A 19,657-nucleotide genomic window follows, 5' to 3' on the forward strand; every position below is an offset into this window, starting at 1 on the left:
GCTGATTTTCTGAGGCCCGTGCACTAATGTGCCAGTTTCAGTGCGGCCGCCGACTCTCGCTATGAAGCCGACTCAAAAATACAGCTTCTACCCAGGTTTGAGATGGAGAGGAAGCAGGTGTGAAGCTTAAAGTGCTTCGCGTTACGCGGTAGATTCAGCCGTGGAACACGAATAAACAAGTCCTCCCGCAAGTCGTTGGTGCTGCAAAGCTGCTTTTCCCTTCTTGCTCCATTCCCTCCCATCAAACAAGCCCATTAAGATGAGCTACTGATAGACGTGATATTCATTGTATCCACATATTGCCTTGTGATTAATGGAGCAGGCTGCAGGCCGGCCTTGTACTGGTGGTGATTCAGCTCATCTGTTTTAGATAAAATATTTGAGATTGGCAGAGAGAGGACACCCAGGCTGTGGATTGCTGCGAGTGTCTGCGAGTGCAGATTTAAAGGACAACCAGACCGTTACGCTATGCACGTTATATAATTTCACTAATTGCAATTATTAGACAAAAAGATCACTGTGGAAGCATTTTATAGCTTTTTTAATGATTCATTTATTGTTATTATTTTATTTTATTTTTTTTACATTACCACAAAAATAAATTGAATGTCCATGCCGGAATCAGGTTATGATTTTCAGGAAGGGTTTCATTAAATGACTATTATATTACAATTTATTACCGAGAGGTTGCAGCCAACAAATGAAGGGAGAAACACAATTTTATGCCTTTTTTCACCCGGAGATAGATGTTTAATCTCTGTAATGGAGCTGTCATTAATGTCCACTTAACCTAAATGAGCAGTGTTTGTCCTCATTGTTTACTGAAATTAATGGAAGTCATCACTCCTCCAGTAAACGGCGCTAGAAGTGAAAAAGTTTCTCCCGGATTGTTGCTTTTGTTGCTGCAACCGGTTTTGGCACGAGGAGAAGTGCGTAGTGCATTATTTTTACGAGCTAAACCTTGCAGCAACATGATTTCATTATTAATGCATACTGCCGGTTTCAAAATGCTGCAGTCATCTAACGCAGTCACGCTGGCTCAGTGGGGCTGTACTGATACATTACTTATCGCATATCAGCTACCAGATCAAACATTAAATCTTCAGTTCTATTAGATCTGTGCTCAATGCTAGAAAACAGAGGCCAAGCATCACGCGACGATGTCGCCTCCACGCACGTCTAGAAATGAAAACCTTGCCCGTTTGTGTGTGCATTTGCAGGCAGATGTATCGGAGGGTCCCGTTCATGCCGTCCTAGGTGGACCAGAGCCAGATGTTGACACTGTGGCCGCAACACTGTGCTTGGCACTTCACCTCAGCCAGGTAACGTGATTTGTGCATGTTTGTGTAAATATTGATGTCATGCATCATTCACCAATCTTCCAAATGGACTTCAAAATATCAAAATATCTTTCCTTAAAAGCATTATTTAGTCTGCAAATTGTGTGTTTTGAGTATACTTTTTATGATTGTCAGGTTAACGAGCAAAACGTAGTTATTGTAGTTTGATTTGTGTTATTGTGTCTGTGTATGGACATAATATGTGTGGATTTTGTTCTTTTCATGCTCAGACTCCACCATTGTCTAGAAGGATGTTATCAACTTTTATGGTTGTTTTAAAGAAATACTCAAAAATAAAAAGCTTAAATAAACCAAAGGGCTAAATTTGGACGAGCAATGCACACAAAGTTTCTTATATGTACAACAAAATTCAACAAAGGGGCTAAAATTGTCTAAAATGCCTTTCAATTTCATAAATTTTACATTTTTATCTGATTATTTGTATCATAAAAATGCACTTTCAATTTTCAAATGGGTTTCATGTGCTGCGTGGGCCTCTGTGTGCTCCAGAAGGAGCCGTCAGGTGGAGTGTGTGTGCCGGTGCTGTGCGGCCAACGATGTGGCACCGTGTTACCTGAGGAGACCGTGGAGTATCTGCGGAGTGTAAAAATCTGTGAGAGCCTGCTCCTTTGGATGGAAGATGTGGATCTCGTGAAGCTCCATCACGCTGGAAGGCTCTCGCTCACGCTGCTGAGAGACGGCCTGCTAGACAGGTGAACACACTCGCATTATACAAATCACGTCCAGACCACGGGACCCAGGTCAATTTGCGGAAAACTTCAGCTAATGTTTAAGTTCTTCGTAGATGAGACATCGGGGAAGTTATTAAAATGTTACCTAAAAGTGCTGTGTACAGACAACACTTAAGTGCACACACATACGCACATGCAAACCACAAATATATACAGGCGCTCTGGGTTCTGACTGGGAAGACTTATTTGTTGATGTGAAAATGAGATTGTTTGGCTGTATATCTCAGGCCTGTGTGTGTTCATCCCTTATGACCCAAAGGAGAGTTGTATTTATGCAAATGCCTCCTTCCCCAGCAGCCCTCCACATCTCCTTTACCCCATCTTCTCCCTCCCTCTCCTAGCTCTGAGTACCACACTTTGGAGTCCAGCGTACTGCAAGTGGTCCATCACGATGGGCAGCGGGACGCGGGGGATGATGGGGCATTGTCCGCCGTGACGACAGTCACCAAAGAGATTCTTCAAGAGGCAGCGGAGCACATCAGAGCAGCGCTGGGGGAGATTCTTGGAGGTGAGGGAGGCGCAGGCGCCCCCCCAGGGGGAGTAATGGGGCGATGAAGGAGGACACACACAAATCCCCTGACATGACTCGCTTAACACCCACCAGGAGAGATGGAGAAAGAGAGAGATGAGGGGTGGTGAATGTGAGTAAGGAAGAGCTCAGAAAGACACACAAAGTCCCATAATGTGACTTTTGTTTTTATTAATTTGAGTTAGTGTGTTTCTCCATTAGCCAGAGAGGTGTATTTTTCCTCTAAAGTGAAAAAAGCAAGAATTTGGAGACAAATTAGTGTTTTTTTTTTTTTAAAGTAGCACCAGGAAGGTCTAATAATAATAATATAATACAATAATACTAAAAATGATAAAAGGGTAGATGGCAAAACAAGCAAAACTGTGTAACCTATATGTGTGTGCTGTGTGTGTTAGATGTAAAACTACCTTGCCACACCACAGAATACTTTTGCGCAGGTATTGGAACAGCTCACCCCAATCAGCTTTACTTTAAAAGCTTCGACATAAAACACATGTGCTGTATGCGTGTGCATGATTCAACCATTCAGATTTGATTGCAGAAGTGTCTCAACAATCTGTTCAGCAGTGCTCTGCTGCTTTCTTCCTCTTTCGCTCTTACACTGCGATTTAAAGACTAAATAGAGAGACAGAGGGAAAGTGAATTAAGGTCAATGGAGATAAAAAGTAAAGTGAGAGGAGAAAAGCAAAGTGCAGAGACGGAAAGGAAAGGAACAGAGCAGGAGAACGATGCACTGTGCTGTGAGCAGCCCACTTCTCATATTTCTGTGTGAGAGTTCTTTGGACGGTGCGTTTTCAAGTTCATTGATTCCTGAACAGGCGACTAGATCAATTCTATTTCTAAACCGTAGCGGGTCTGGCCAAAGAGCAATGTTACAGAGGTTATAGAGAACTGTACCCATTAGCTATTTACGACTAACATGTCTAACATAATTACATTTGGCCTGTAAATACTGTATTTCCATTATTTAGGGACCAAGAAGTCACAAAATTTCTACATTTTTTTTTTAACAAAAATATCTATGTTTGGAGACCAATGGGAAGTATTTGGATCCATTTATTTGTATAAATATTGACAAAGTCATAGTCCTAGAATGTCACTATTGCCTTTCATTAGAAGTGAATGATTCACCAGCTACTTTGGTGCCTCTGTGACAGGCACACAACCATGTGTTCAATGATAAAAAATAATTTAAAGGGTGACAACAGACAGTGACCGTCTAGTTTAATTAAGTCCAGCTCATTGACTGTAATTAATGGCTTTTATTGATCAGTATTGGCAGGTTTCAGGTGTTTTCAAGGATAACTCCCTGAAAGAGCTGAGCTTGGCTTCAAGTGAACATGACTAAAAAGCTACCATTTCACGATGAAAAGGCAAAAACAAAATTGGAGATGTGGTGCTTTATCTTGAGACAATATATTAGTGCAAGTGGCTCTCCTTGGCATGAGACCACAGTGAGTTGTAGTGCTGATTATTTTCTCTATACGAGAAGGTCAGGCTTGTAAGCTGGTTTGTGAAAGGCAGAAATTCAAACCAAAAATTGCCATGTTGTGCTTTCAACTGAAACTGAATAGAGGACTGAAGAGCCACGATGTATATATTGATGGCAACTCTGTGTGTGTGTGTTTTCTTTTTTTTTTGTATGTACAGAGGCCTTGCGGTTGCAAAGGGATGCTTTCTGGGTGAAACATGGCCGCCGGTCAGCACAGCTGGAGGAGCTTGTGAGATCCATGGAGCAATGGAGTGATGTCACTGTTGGTCAACAGGGTGAATCAAAGCTACAAGGTGTGTATTAGGCAGTTGTATTAGTTTGGCGGTTGTACAGTTTTGCGTGGTGTTTTTGTAGAGTGAACCAGACTGAGAACGCACCAGCGTAGGCTACGTGCGTCTATGTCCTGCAGTACCTTGAGCCTTTACTCTCCAACTTACATGGACTAGCAAGCTGACATTAGTTTTACCAATCAGTTCATCTAACATTGTAATAAATATACCTGAGATTTAAGTGTTTACGAGCAAGTTTGTGTGTTTTTATTTCACTATATGTAAAACCTCCATTTAGTAATAGGCAAAGTGTGAAGAGACCCTATAATGGAGCCGTTATTTGTGTTATTAATTCCCTCTGGTATGACACGGCAGAAATATACCCAGCCCATAGGGGAGCATTGTTAACCCACGCTGGAAGTTATACGATGTCATGCAACTTAAAAACTAGTAACAATTAAATGTCTGTAAATAATCTTGCAACAAAGCTAACAGCAGGGGAGGGAGCTGTCAATCAACACAGTTTGTGTATGAAATATGAATAAAAAGGTCTAATTAGACCAAAAGGGACTTTAATAAGAAAAGGGGACACATTTACCACAATTGTTTAATATCTGTTTTTTTTTTTTTTTTTTTTTTTTTTGTATTTCTTGCAGTAAAAGTAAATTAGAAACCGTAAAACTCAGTCTAATCCCTTTGTACCAAAAGTAATATTCCTTTCAGTTACCGCTTTCTTCTGTAGAGGGCATTCACGCTTGTGTTTTTCTTCTGTCTGTTGTGAAATTGTTTTGTATCCCTTTGTGTGTTTCATATAACTGTCAGTCTGTTTGTGTGTGCTGACTGGATGTAGACTTGATGCAGCGGCTGACTGTGGAGCTGAAGGAGTTTTCTGATGGAGAGATGACCATAGCACTCACTTCACTGACCACAGATAAAGAGGTAGAGTTTCATCCATTTCACCATCTTCAGTGGGTCTGTTTTATGCAACCACTAAACGGAATAGAACGTATTTATTTTACCCAGCAAATAATATGCAATGGTTTGCATTTTTTTGCACGTTTGTCTCACCTAAATGTTTCAGATCATCAAACAAATTTACATATTTGTCAAAGATAGCACAAGTAAACACAAAGGTTTTCATTATTATGGGAAAACAAAATTCAAACCTACATGGCCCTGTGTTTAAAAAATGATTGTCCCCTAAACGTTTTGACCCACTCACCTTTACAGAATTGTTGTAATTCAGCCACATTAGATGGTTTTTGAGTATGCATCACCTTTTTAAGCTCACATCATCTGAATATGCCTGAGGTCAGGACTTTGACTAGGCCACTCCAAAGTCTTCATTTTGTTTTTCTTCAGCCACTCAGAGGTGGTCAGACTTGCTGGTGTGTTTTTGATCATTGTCCTGCTGCAGAACCCAAGTTCACTTTAGCTTGAGGTCACGAACAGATGGTCGGACGTTCTCCTTCAGGATTTTTCAGAATTCATGGTTCCATTTATCACAGCAAGTCTTCCAGATCCTGAAGCAGCAAAACAGCCCCAACTATTACATTACCACCACTAGGTTTTACTGTTGGTACTGTTTTTCTGAAATGCTGTATTACTTTTACACCAGATGTAATGGGATACACACCTTCCAAATCTTTCGTCTCATCAGCCTTGGGGATCATCAAGATGTTTTCTGATAAAACTTAGAGGAGGCTTGATGTTCTTTTTGCTCAGCAGTGGTTTTCGTCTTTGAACTCTGCCATGAGATCATTTTTTGGCCAGCCTCTTTCTTATGGTGGAGTCATGATCACTGACCTTAACTGAGGCAAGTGTTGGATGTTATTTGGATGTTGTTGTGGGGACTTCTGTGACCTCTTGGATCAGTCGTCGCTGTGCTCTTCACTCCTGGGAAGGGTCACCACTGTTCTATGATTTCACCATTTGGGGATAATAGCTCTCACTGTGGTTCACTGGAGTCCCAAAGCTTCAGAAATGACTTTATAACCTTCTCCAGACTGATAGATCTCGATTACTTTCTTTCTCATTGGTTCCTGAACTTCTTTGGATCTCAGCATGATGTCTAGCTTTTGAGGATCTTTAGGTCTACTTCACTCTGTCAGGCAGGTCCTAGTTCAGTGATTTGTAATTGAGAACAGGTGTGGTGGTAATCAGGTGTGGGTGTGGCTAGAGAAATCGAACTTTTAGCTGCAGTTAAGTCATAATTTAACACAAGGGGGAAACACTTTTTAGCACAGGGCCATATAGGTTTGAATTTTTTCCCCTTAATAATAAAAACCTTCATTAAAAAACTGCATTTTGTGTTTACTTGTAATATTTTTTTCTTATATTTAAATTTGTCTGATGATCTGAAACATTTAGGTGTGACAAGCATGCAAAAATCAGGAAAGGGAGCCCACACTTTTTGACACCAGTGTGTGTGTGTGTGTGTGTGTGTGTGTGTGTGTGTGTGTGTATGTGTGTGTGTGTATATATATATATATAAAAATATAAATAATAATGTGTGTATTATAATCTTCAGAATCCAAAGTTCATACTTATTTAATGGATGTGATATGTTAAGTGTAAAACCCAAGAAATATTGGTTTATTAAAGCTCTTCTTACTTCCATTAACTTGACTGCATCACGTCGCTTATACTGGGATGTAATGATGTCCACTTGTCTGTTAAAAGACAGATGGAAGAGAGGAAACACTTTTGCGAACGACATTTTTTAAAAAGTTACTTCTGACGGCTTTAATATTCCCTATACATCAAACCTGCGCTGTGTCAAGTTGCGTAGTAAGGGAACCCCTCCGATGTTCTGCATTTGGATGAGATGTAGATGGAGACACGAGAGCCTCACACACAATCATGTATCACCTGCCTTCCCCACTGATATCCAAAAACCTGACACGCACACATTTGTGTATCATGTTGGGGCTGACTTCTCTTTCCGTCTCTGTCATTCTCCTCCTCTTCTTCTTCATTGTCTTCACATTTGCACATGCACACACAAACAGGGTGCTTTAAGCCTTTAAGTATACCCCTTCCGTTCTTTCCCTGCTAAAATCTCTAATGTCTTCACCCCACCCAACCCAAAACCACCCCCTCCTCCTCCCAAAAAAATCATTCATTATTTCTTTTATATCTCCTTCTCACTCCCAAAGCCCATTTTTCTCAGCGGCTGCCTAGCGTGCGGTATTAGGCTATGTGTAAAATAAATGATGTCTGTAGCCGTAGGGGTATGGCTCTGCCTCCCCCAGAAAACTACCTAACGTCCAAGGAACATTAAACACCCAGATCCTCGTTTAGCGAATAAATAACCATTCATTTGAATGGCTTTGTCTGTGTGTGCGCACTGGACTTTCTGTGCATATTTTACCAGCGCTGTGCCTGCATGCTGTGTGTCAGGAGTGAGTGAGAGAGAGAGATTTAGAAAGAGAGAGAGAGGAAGAGAGAGAGGGCCCATTAAAGACTTAATATAGAATAAATGGCCAGGGGCCTGCATGTCGCCAGCGGACCCCAACTCCACAGCGTCATGGTGGGTTACTAATGACCTGAGATCGGGCTCCAAAATGAACTCCTTATATGCATGTCATTTGCAGTGTGTATATATTTATATATTATTTTTTAATTGTGTTTGAAAAGAGAGTAAAACGGTATGAGAGTCATTTATTGAGGGGTCTTAGGGAAGTTCTGCCTTAAATGATTCTTTCCAGAAAACTAAATAAATTAGATTCAATTAGTCTATAATGGTTTATGTGCTATGTGCTTGTCAAAGTGTGTCTCTTTGTGTATGTGTGTGTGTGTGTGTGTGCGCTTGGCAGCAGATAAAGCGTAAAGAGTTCGATTTTGGGGTAAAAAAAAAACGTCAGTGATTGCCTAGTTAGCAGAAGAAAAAGCTTGTGGGGTGTGGTGTAACGATATGGACACATTATATAGACTGACTAATGTATTTCTTTGTATACTGTACAAACATACATTAGTCAGTCTGGGTGCTCCTCTACTATGCAAGTGCAAATAAAACGAGTTTCCTTCCTCTGCAGTTGAAACCGTGTCTCGAACAGTATTCCTGTGCCAGAACAGCACAAAATAGAACTGTAACTATCACGAAGAAAGTGTCTAATTATGCACAAGAGCAAAAAAATTACATGAATATTCATGTGACGCTATGTAATGTTTTTGGTAATTCACCATATTAAAACAGATTTACTCAAAGTGTCATATTACATATAATTGGCACAGTGGAGATAAAGCTGTAAAAGCAGTGAGCGACATATTTGATGTGTAGTCGTGTCAGCTTTGCCTTATTGGTTATTGCAGATACGGCTGTGTTCAGTATATCTGTTGTTTGCACCATAAGCATGGCTGCAGCAGTAGCGTGTTTAAGATCATACTGTAATGTTTATCACTTCCTATCGGCCCTATCGGTCTGTTTTATTTAAATCCTGCTTCTGCTGCTACAGCTGCACCGAACATGTTCCTTTGCATGTGGTGTCATCGACTTTGCCGAGGTTCTGTGTGCTGTGTTTTGTTGTATGAATACTTTCACTATTACTGCAGCTTATGAACAGTGCAGAACTGTATATGCGCTCCTTACGAGCTGCAGCGGTCACATTTATTATTAAAAACATGCATGTGCTGCAGTAGCAGCATTGTGTCAGCTTGTGCAGGAGCCAACATGGGTCGAGCGCCCAGAGACCTGCAGTTCAGCGTCACCTGTAGAAGGTAAAGGCATGAGAGCTAGGTGCTAAATTGGCACAAGCGCGCTTTTCTTGCTCATAGGAAAGATTTTGTGTCGAATGCAAATTGGTAAACGACATATTCATGCCAGTGAGTGTGTGTTTCGGTTTTTCACAGCTCAGAAAATTAGCGCTGGCAGATGAAGCTTCGGTCGAATGAAGCGTTGTCATGCTGTGGAGTTGATGAACTGTGGGAAGGACAGGAGCCCACAGCCACACACACACACACAGCCCTGAATATGTGAATAATATGTTTTTAGCTTGTGTTAATATGGACATCTAAGTACTACAATATGTTTTAAGGTTCTTTGTGTGTTGTCCTCTTCAAACCATTTCCTCTGCTGTTTGTACTCGAGACAGGGGTGAGGAGCAAAGATTGTATTTTGACCTCTCCTATAAACACACACTGATCCAGTGTTCCAACAAGACGATAATAATTTTAATGATCTTTGTTTTATTGTGTTGTAAACAAGATCAGTCATCTTTTGGTCTGTGTGAGCATGGCCGACTGTGTGTGTTTTTGCATGTCTCGGTATATCCATCCATCCAGTTTCTCCCACTTACACTCAACCGGGTTCCAGTGGCGGCAGGTTAAGCAAGTTTAAGGGATCCCAAGGTGGTCCTAATCCAGAAGGGGTATATATGTGTCCCACATCCCGTTATATGTCTCATTATAGGCAAATGTGCCTGTGAAAACCTGGAAAACCTCCAAAGCATCTGACCCCTTTAGGCGCAAAGTAGATTCGGCTGCACTCTGTTGTCCCTAAAGATGCTTGACCTCCTTATCCTGTTTCAGAGGGTAAAGAGCCCCAACAGAGGGAGCGTATTTAGGCTGCTAGTGTTAACAAACTCATTCTTTCGGTCACCACCCGAAGCTCATGGCCACAGATGAGTGCCGGAAAATAACTTTATCTTTCGGCACAGTTCTACTTTCAGTGCATTACTGCTGATGCTTCAACTATCCATCTGTTAATCTCATGCTCCATTTTCACGAGGAAGACCTTCGTTTGGGGTGCAGGCTCACTCACAACACTGAAGGACGCAATCCGCCGTCTGTCAACAGACTTAGAAGTGATGTCTCTCGTCCCAGCTGCATCACACTTGGCTGTAATCCCTCTGGGTGCGTCCTGAAAGCTGCGTTCTGATGACGGTAACAGAAACACACCATCCACAAAGAGCAGAGAAGCAATGTCACCTAGAACTGGACATTCTCCTGCTCCAGCTGCACCTTGAGGTGTGGGACAACCCCAAAAATCATGCATACCAGCTAACGTTATTTTGGATATTTTCTTTTTTTTTCTGCTTTTTTCTCTTTTCTCCGATTTGAAGCTTTGTGCTGTTGAGGCAGATTCATTTTTGGTCTTTTCATTCAAAATCTTCTTGTGTCCATCACTCCATCTGAATTGTGCTTTAGGTTTCATTTTTGCGACGTTGATTGTCTCTAATGCGTTGTTTGTTCACAGTCCTCTGGCCCTTCTGTTTGTTTATGCAGGGCCAGTTTTGCCCTACGCCACTTGCACAAATAATTATGCTTGCTAATGAAGGGGCCCGCAGCCACGGCACTCAGTAAATGCCTTTCTGATGAGAGGCACTAGGAGACAGCAGGTGCAGGGTGGGCCTCCCAGGGACTAAGATTGAAGACCAGGAAGCCTGGGTGCCCCCCTCCCCTTCATCCCTCCTTTTTTATTACTCTCTGAGTTTCTGCTTCTATCTTTCCGCTTCTTTCATATAGCACATGCTGCCGTGGACACGTAAAACTGTGTATTATTATTATTAATAAATATCCCAATGCTACATTATAGTCTATTTACAGTTGCCTGGGATTCGCTGATGCTGTTTTCTAACCCCGTGTTACGTTGAGGCTTCGCACGTAGTACACTCATGGTACATTTCCAGGATTCTGATATCGTCTTTATCTGGCCCATGAAATATTTAGATTTAATTTTGTTTGGCTGCAACGCACACGATGTTGTTTGTTTCATCTACAAATGTTTATGGCATTCATTTAAACAAGTTGGAAAAACTGATGCACAAGGCAGCCATTATCTCCATCTTCAGCATCCTGCACTTTCTCATCATCTTTTCTGAAGAAAGAACCTTTTGATTCTCTCTTTTTCTCCATTTCCATCCTCCCCCTGTGGCTTCCTTGGGCTTTGAGGGCAAACAAATAAACAAAACAAAACATTTATAGACTCAGTGCTTGCATCTCGGGCCCCCAAATCCCTGCACTTAGAGCTGAGTGAATGAAGCATGTGGAGAAGGTCCAAATGAGATAGACGGAAAGAAAGACATTTGGGTTTCTTTCTCCGCAAACTTTTTATACCACCCTCCCCTTTCCCCTCTGTCTCTCTCAAAACTTTGTAAGCACTAATACTCTTGTGTACATGTGTGTGAGCAGGAGTGTGTGAACAAGAGCGAATGGCTGTTAGTATGTGAGCACATGCATGCGTGTGTGTGGTGTGTGTGTGTGTGTGAGTTCAGCAGTGCATGTGTATATGTTGCACATGTGTGCGTGCATTTGCATGTGTGTGTTTGAGCAGGGTGGTGTCAGCTCGCTCCTTGCCACCCCATTTACTGTAGCTGTACCGCTGTGATCACAGACAGATGTATAAATCAAACCTCGCTTGATGGATTCATCAGGGTGGCGAAACGATCGCCTGAGAAGAACTCGCAACTCTCTTAGCATTCTGTGTTCTGACGGAAAGGGTATGCAAAGAGCCTAAATGGATGAACGCTTGATTAATTCTTTGCCGGAGATGTTGGCGACAGCAGGAAATGTGTTTTTGCTTTGACTGTGTTTGCACGGGAATTTACGCACGCGGGGCGTGAGTTATGAGGCCTGAGTTTTATACCTAAGGCTATTGTGCATAATGACGGCAGGTTGGGAGAACTGCAAGCAGCCGCTAAAGACTTGCTACCTGTGGAGCAAAGACAACCAATGAGAGAGGGAGGGAGTGTGTGTGTGTGTGTGCGTGTGCTTGTGTGTGAGGGAGGAGTGTGGATTGGGACCTAGTGTGGGAGAAAGATGAAACTGCAAACTGTGAGAACAAGATATGAAGAGGCAAAGTGTGACCCGAAAACATGGAGGCAGGTGAGGGAGAGAACACAGAAGATTTGGATAAAGGCAGCATTAAAAAGTTTGTGTAAGAATGATGGCAGCATTATACTGAAAAGATACTGTTCACTATTAAGTTTATATCTGGTCCTCAAAGATCTTGGTCAGCAGCTGTAGCCACAATAATTAAACAAGACTTGCACTTGCCATTAAAAACAGTCCTTGCACTTGCACATAAAGAACAGCTTTGCAAAACTTAATAATAATAATAAAAAAAGTAAGTGCAACAGAGGTCTGTCATTTCTTTGCTTGGAAAATAAGTGAAAATCACATCAAACTTCTGAACAGTATCTTCAGATCATCATATTGCATCATAACGCTTCCAAGTTCGTTAATCCATTGTCCTAAGTAAGTTCAGGAATCTAATGTTAGACAATAAGGCTAGCACAGTTTTTAGAGAAGCCTAGTGTTTTAGCACTTGCGCTATCATTTTGTTTATGCCTGTTTTCCAGAGTGATTCTATGAACCTGATTTGTTGAAGCTTAAGAAAGCATGGCCCAAATACAAGCAAACTAGGAAAGCACCGACCAAATGATGCTGCAAAATAAGAAAGTGCAACCATGTACAGTAAATATATAGGAAATGACATCTAACAATGATTCATTTATTGAGCGGCACATTTCAGCTACTTTTCCAACACCGACATTTGGTAACTTCATGTTTATCACTTTTCACTGCCTGCCAGCTTTTCTTTAATTGTCTGTGTTTTCTCCATTTGCAGTGGTGCATAGGGATGCTGTGTATGCTTTGTCACACTGGTGGCGTTTTGGTTTGCATGTGTGAGCTGAGCTACCACGGCTATTATGGTCACTATAGTTACGTTAGATGCTAAAAAATATTACTTTTGTGCACACAAACTGACTGAATCTTGTGCGTTAAAAAGTGGCATCAATGCCCATAAAGAAATTGGATAATATTCAATGTATCCACAATAACAGAAAAAAAAATTATGACTGAGATTCCAAATAAAAAGCTAAAAAAGTAACTGAAGTTTGATGGCAATATCTCAGCTAGCCAGAAGTTCACTAAATGAGATACAGGTTTGTGTGTCCAGATTCTGAGGTTCATGGAGACAGTTAGCAAGTGGATTTTATGTCTAACATGTTGATAATTTATAATAAAAGGCAATCTGTGTATCTGGGGGTGGCAGAGGGAGAAAGAGGAGGGGCAGGCAATATGAGTAGTAATTTACTCAGTTAAGAGCCAAATGGCAGACAGACTGTCGCCCTGCGTGTTATCACAGAGATTTGCACTCTGCTCGTTTTCTGACTATATTTCCCTGCCCGTATGTGTGTAGTTTTGTGTGCACATGCACACAGTTGGGTAGTAGCTTTATAGTACCAGCATCATCTAAACATTGTTGTGTATATTGTACTGTAAATTATGAAGTCTTTATTACCTTCTGAGATCTCACATGTGTACATACTGGTACGTGTTTGCTCATAAAGTGGGATTATAGCAGCTGACTGCAGGTGGGTTTATGTGTGTATCTGCAGAGTTAGAGATACAAGTGCCCTTACTTGTGTGTTTGTACTCATGTGAGTGAATATGTGTGTTTTAACAAATCTTGGGAGGCTTCATTGCACTCATCAGGATATCAGTGTTGAGAAATGGCAGTGCCAGTGAAGTGACAGTTGTGTGTGTGTGTGAGGATTGATGGGCCCGAGTCTGACAGCAGCCATATTGTGGAGAGAGAGCAGAATGGAGGGATGGAGGGAAGAACAGAGGGAGGGGTAGTGTAGCCCCCTCATCCTCACAGGTTAATATTGACAGAGCCTGGGCAGATACAACGCCTGAAGTGCTCATCAATCACTTTCACTGGACCCATACAAATGTACTTACACACACACTCACATTCTAGCAGTACGAAGGACCACACACAAACAGTATAAGAACGCTACAAAGCTGCAAACACGTGCTCAAACATCCATTGGACTATTTGGGAAAGTCGGGCAACATGAATATAAATGATGTCACGAATGCCACACATAATGTCAAACCTCCTCTATTAGTTTTACTTTAAATATCTCTTTAGTTTAGAAGTTCTACTTAAATAAGCACAACAACAATTTTGAGAACTTCCAAAAACAAACAGTTGTACAACAAATCGAGATTAATCAAGCAAATATGTTTTCAAAAGTATCACTTTGCACATTTTATGTGTAACCCTGCGTAGCAAATTATGGTTGCCATAACATTGTTGTTAATCATTTCAGAGAGAAAGAAAAAGCAAGTTCCCTTGACAAACAAAACAATTAATTAATGCAACTTTCCATCCATCAATCATTGTGTGTGTCACTGAATTACCATAATCTGTGCATGGTGGCTGTTTTAAGAGCAAACAGTTAATTTCCAAACAATAAATCACAAAGTGTCTCTCTACCCCTCTGTGCGCTTTGACAGCTTCGTCTCTCATTGCTACAGATGAAGACTTACTTGAAACCACTTCAGCTTTACTAAATAAAAATAAATCAAATGTGCAATAAAAGGCAAGGTCCAACAAAGTTTCCTGTACAGCTGTAACCAAAATGTTGATTGTCAAGTTTGGGGGTAAAATTTAAATTTTTTTTGCTTTTTTCTCACTTTCAGGACTGGCATGGTTATGTGGATGGGCTGAAATCGTTCAGCCATTGCCATGGCTACGATGGTCTTGTGGTTCTCTTGTCCATCAATGATTCAGTTCATCATCCCCGCCAGCAGGTGGCTGTCTACTCAAACAATACAGATTTCCTAAACCAGGTAAAATCAGCTGAATCACCACCAGCCAACTCTGTCATGAGTGAAACATGAGTATTTCTCTCTACAGGTCTATATCAGTGATAAATTATCAATGGCAGCAGGTTTGTACTGGAACATACCTGAAGGGGTCAAAGCTCTGTAGCAATGCTCCGTAATAGGTGATGCTTAGAAACTAGACAAGGCAAACTGCTTAAAATTAACCTTTCAAAAAAAATACATGGTTAAAAAAAGATATGTTGTGAAAAGAACAATATTAAACTGAAATGTCTCTTATTGCAGATCTGCTCTGAGCTGGAGGAGTCTTCCAGCTGGTCTCTTTCTGGCGAACTGGAGACTAGAGAGAGTCTCCAAGTGTACCACATTCCTTTAAACACATCCGCATCCTCTGGTACCTCTCCGCTGCTCGAAGAAGAGATCCGGGGCCTCCTCAAGGATTTTGTCGATCAACGAAGTTCTGTATTAGCCTGCCACCCCAGCAGTAGGACATCTTCCACAGAGGGAGTAGCAGGCAGCGTGGAGTACTCCCAGGGATCATCTGGTATCAATGACATGGATGGTTCTGATATAGAGAGAACCGACGGAGGCAATGGAGATGTGGTAGCAATAGCAAGGTAAAAAAAACAAACAAAAAAACAGTTATTCACTGTCAGTGATTATTTATTTTAAACATAATGACAGTGTAATTTTATCTCTAATAGGGTGATTGCAGATGGTGAGGAGGACACAGGAGTCATCACTGGAGGGGAGCTAGTTAGCCCCGACAGTGGTATGACCACCATTCGTAGCAGCCGGTCATCCAAAGAGAGTTCAGTGTTCCTTAGTGATGACAGTCCAGTCGGTGAGGTCATTGCAGCTGGAGGTCCAGCAGTGGGACCTGGAGGGCTCCTGAGAGGCCTCTCTCCACTGGGGTTGTTATCACTCTCACCTCCTGTGCCACCTGAGAGGAGGAAGCACCGCTCCCACAGAAATAGGAGTGACAACTTTGACCTATTTAGTTTCGACCCACTACATAGCAGTGAGCACTCTGTGTCAGCAGGAGGGGAATTGGCAACTTCTGGAGAGAGAGGAGATGAAGGCAAAAGTAGGGCAGGGAGTTCTAGCTTATCCGAAATTGACGAACTCAGCTTACTGGATTTCTCTACTCCCAATTCACTGGGAGGGATTGAAAGTGGAAATTTGTCCATGGACCAGCATGGTCAAATCCATGGAAATGAGATGATTGACACTGTGGTTCCTCCAACCCCAGTCAATAGCTTGGTAGGCAGCCGCCCACCCAGCAGTTGTGGAGTCAGGTTCTTCCCAGAAGATGTCGTTGAAAGAATCAATGGCCTGCAGCACAAAGACAGCGTGTCATCATCCTTGTCAGAGACCTGGGATGAGCTCGGCTTTGAGACACACGGAGGATTCTCCTCCAGTGATATAAATAATGTCTGGAGTAGAGCCAAAGACTCTGAAAGCCCACCGAATATTGTGGAAGTAGTTAGAGGTAAAGACTCAGATGGTGACATGACAGAAAAGGAAAGCAGGGAAGAAATCTTAAAGTCAGATAATGCCCACCACAGGGCAAAGTGTATTGAACCCCAGCTCAGTCTGATTACTGAACAAACTGAATCATATGACAATTGGAATACAGAGGCTGTACTTCGCGATCAGTGGAACCCAGTTACCTTTGCTGATCTTCAGTTGACACCACCAGAGGATGAAGTAAACGTAAAATCCAAAGCTGATGTCAGTAGATCAAAAGAAAGAATGTCATCTTTGTCAAAAAAGAAAACAATCCTCAGTACTTTAACACCAGACACATCTAAAGAAGACGATGAAGGGGTCCAAGTGAAAAAAGGAGATCAACGGACAGAGGTATTGGACTTTTGGACATACTCAGCCCAGAAGGGATTTCTCAAATCTGATAGCGGAACCACCACATCTTATCCTGAATCACTAGATATGTGGAATATGACAATACGGGATGACAGTCTATCGCCTCTCACAACCCCTGACAACTTGTCTGATAACTCAGGTTCCTTCTGTGGACTAAACCCCAATATTAGGAGTGGCACGTCTGTAGAAAGTCCGGTAGGATACTCTGATGGTGGAATGGAGATGTGGAACACCACTATACGGGAAGATAGCTCTTCCACAATTGCAAGCCCAGAAGGTCCTGATAATGGAAAAGACTTAAGTCACATGGGATCACAGGATGTCAGTGATCCTCATGAGACACACGCAAGCAAAGAGGCAGGAGAAGAGGAAGTGGTTACGTGGCAGTGGGAAGTGCCAGAGAGTACTATGCAAGAAGTACTTATTGAGACATCAGAAGAAGCTGGATGGATAGGTAATGAACACAATGTGAAAATTGTCATAGAGGCGGCAGAAGGTACACAAAGTGAAGAAACAGGGGACGATGATATGCAGGGTGTTCAGAGCAAACCATCTTTCTTGCAGGACTCAGCATCAAAATGCCTAGAGGATGATGCTTCCCCTTACCAAGACACTGACAGCTGGGATTTATCTGTCCATGGCATGGTCACCTCCACCTCTGAATATGACAATGTAGGAGCTGGAGAATGGAGTTTGACATCCTCACCAGACACCCACAGCAGCCCTGTCGTAGACATGATCCAGCTAGAGGGGCAGTCTAGCCCTTTTATAGCTGTGTCCAAACCTGTTCAGGTAGTTGAGAGAAACAATCATAACCAGGGGGTAGAGAGTCTGAGTAAGACTGAACACAGAGCAGAGATTTCAGATGAAGAACAGCCAGCCAACCAGGTATTCCTGTTTGAGGAAACTGCTGAGTTGGGTCGTATGACAAGGAGTTGGGAAAGTTTGTTGGAGAGCAAGTATGAAAACAAAAGAAGAGAAGGATCAGGATCAGAGGAGGCTGAGTGGATAGAGCAGCACAGTGATCATTCCCCATTTCTTCTGGTAGACTGCTCCACTGCCATGCAACAAATTTCCAAAAGTCCAGAAGAAGCTGCCGAAACTCAAATCAAAAGTAACCAGCTATTATCACCAAGCTGTGTGAGCTGGGACGGTCAGTCAGCTTCATCATCACACGGTGTATCAATAAAAATGTCAGACAAAGAAGATGAGCCTGCTGTTGAAAGCCAAAGGGAAGTTAATAACAAGAGCAATGGAAGTATGGATCATAAAGTAACAGAAGCTACATCCCTGAGCTCCAGTCCTGGGGTGGAGAAAGAAACATTGAATAGCCCTGACAGCCTTTGCACAGGCAGTCAGGATAAATTAGGGTCTAGTTCTGATTCATTCTCAGGTCCAGAAATGGAATACATAATTGTATCTGGAACAGTAAAAGAAGCCAAAAGAGAGTGGAATGATAGGCCTAAACCGAGTGACAGGCCATCGAAAGGAACCAAACGGACCATAGAGACATTTGGTATGCTGGCCTATGCTGCTAAAGTACTGCAAACTCAGGTCCAGAGTGGGCATCAAGATCACAAGGACACGCCGCAAAGCAGGCCAACCCAAATCAGAGGAATTGAGAATGTACTTAGAGCAGATTCAGAACAAAATCAAGCTCCGTCGTCCACTCATTACCAAGCAAGCCTTGATAATGCCAATGAGTATCACATGGTGCCAGAAGTGATCAGTGACAACATATCAAAAAATAACTCTGAAGCTTTGCATCAGTCCGATTCAAAGCCAACAGGTTGCAATCAAACACAGGTTGAAGACAATGATAGTGAATCAAGTATCGTGACCCGAAGCGCATCACCATCACTGAGATATCCATCAGATCACTTCCTGAAAACCAGAGAGGAAGTGTATGTTCACTCACAGATCTCGATGGAAGATTCAGATGAGGGTGGGCAGTCACCAACTGTACCTCCGCCATGTCCTACTTCGTTGGGTGACTTTCATATTTGGGGCAACCAGTTAGTGCAACAGGAGACTTCTCAAACCACATCTGAACCACAATCCCCTGGCCTCACCAACAGTTCAGCCTCCCACACCAGCTCTCTGATTGGCACGCCAGTCAGTGAAGGGTGTATTTCTACTGACAAAGGGCTTGCATTACCATTTTCTGGAGACTTAATGGAAGAGGAGAATGGTGAGGAAGAACAAGATGAGGAAACTGATAGCTTCCCAATACAGTCAAGACCAATTGATCTGCTGAGTTTTACGGACGACCTGATTGGGGCTTCTCCATGTCAGCAAACAGATTCACAAACACTTGAGCCAAAAAGGGATGAGCATATACAGGAAAGAGTGGATTACTGTGATTTACAACAAATGGGGATTGATAGCCGTGATGGACATGATAACTGGACTAGTGAACAACTGACTGGAGACCATGAACTAAGTAGTTATTCACCTGCTCTAAGGTAAGCAACGCATACACTCTCTACACATAGAGGCATTTTGGGGACATTAACACACTCCTGCCTACACACGCATACACATGTATGTTGAACCCTACATATATTTTGGAGACATGCATAAAGCGTAAATTCCAACTTGCATACCATTTGGGGACATACACACTCACCTACTAAAGTACATTGTGGGGACAAACACATGTTCCTTTATACATATAATGGGAACATGTATGTACAGCACACAAATAAATTCTCGGTCCATATTTACAAATGTACTGTACATGGAAAAATGAATAGATGCATAAATAATCTGTAAATACAGCATATCTGTACATACATACTCAGTACATA

At 42.1% G+C, this 19,657-nt stretch overlaps 1 protein-coding gene across 6 annotated transcripts in view; it reads left to right on the forward strand.

The window, feature by feature from the left end:
• Positions 1–19,657, forward strand: part of LOC125012220 — a 37,531-nt gene that overhangs the window by 3,932 nt on the left and 13,942 nt on the right. For all 6 annotated transcript variants that reach the window (XM_047592047.1, XM_047592045.1, XM_047592050.1 and 3 more), the window contains exons 2-9: positions 1,221–1,322; positions 1,851–2,053; positions 2,434–2,600; positions 4,272–4,406; positions 5,233–5,321; positions 14,820–14,969; positions 15,249–15,580; positions 15,668–19,312. In XM_047592047.1, the coding sequence (XP_047448003.1) occupies positions 1,221–1,322; positions 1,851–2,053; positions 2,434–2,600; positions 4,272–4,406; positions 5,233–5,321; positions 14,820–14,969; positions 15,249–15,580; positions 15,668–19,312 (4,823 nt within the window). The remainder of the gene's footprint in view (positions 1–1,220; positions 1,323–1,850; positions 2,054–2,433; positions 2,601–4,271; positions 4,407–5,232; positions 5,322–14,819; positions 14,970–15,248; positions 15,581–15,667; positions 19,313–19,657) is intronic.

Source organism: Mugil cephalus, chromosome 8 (genome assembly GCF_022458985.1).
Source record: "Mugil cephalus isolate CIBA_MC_2020 chromosome 8, CIBA_Mcephalus_1.1, whole genome shotgun sequence".
NCBI lineage: Eukaryota > Metazoa > Chordata > Actinopteri > Mugiliformes > Mugilidae > Mugil > Mugil cephalus.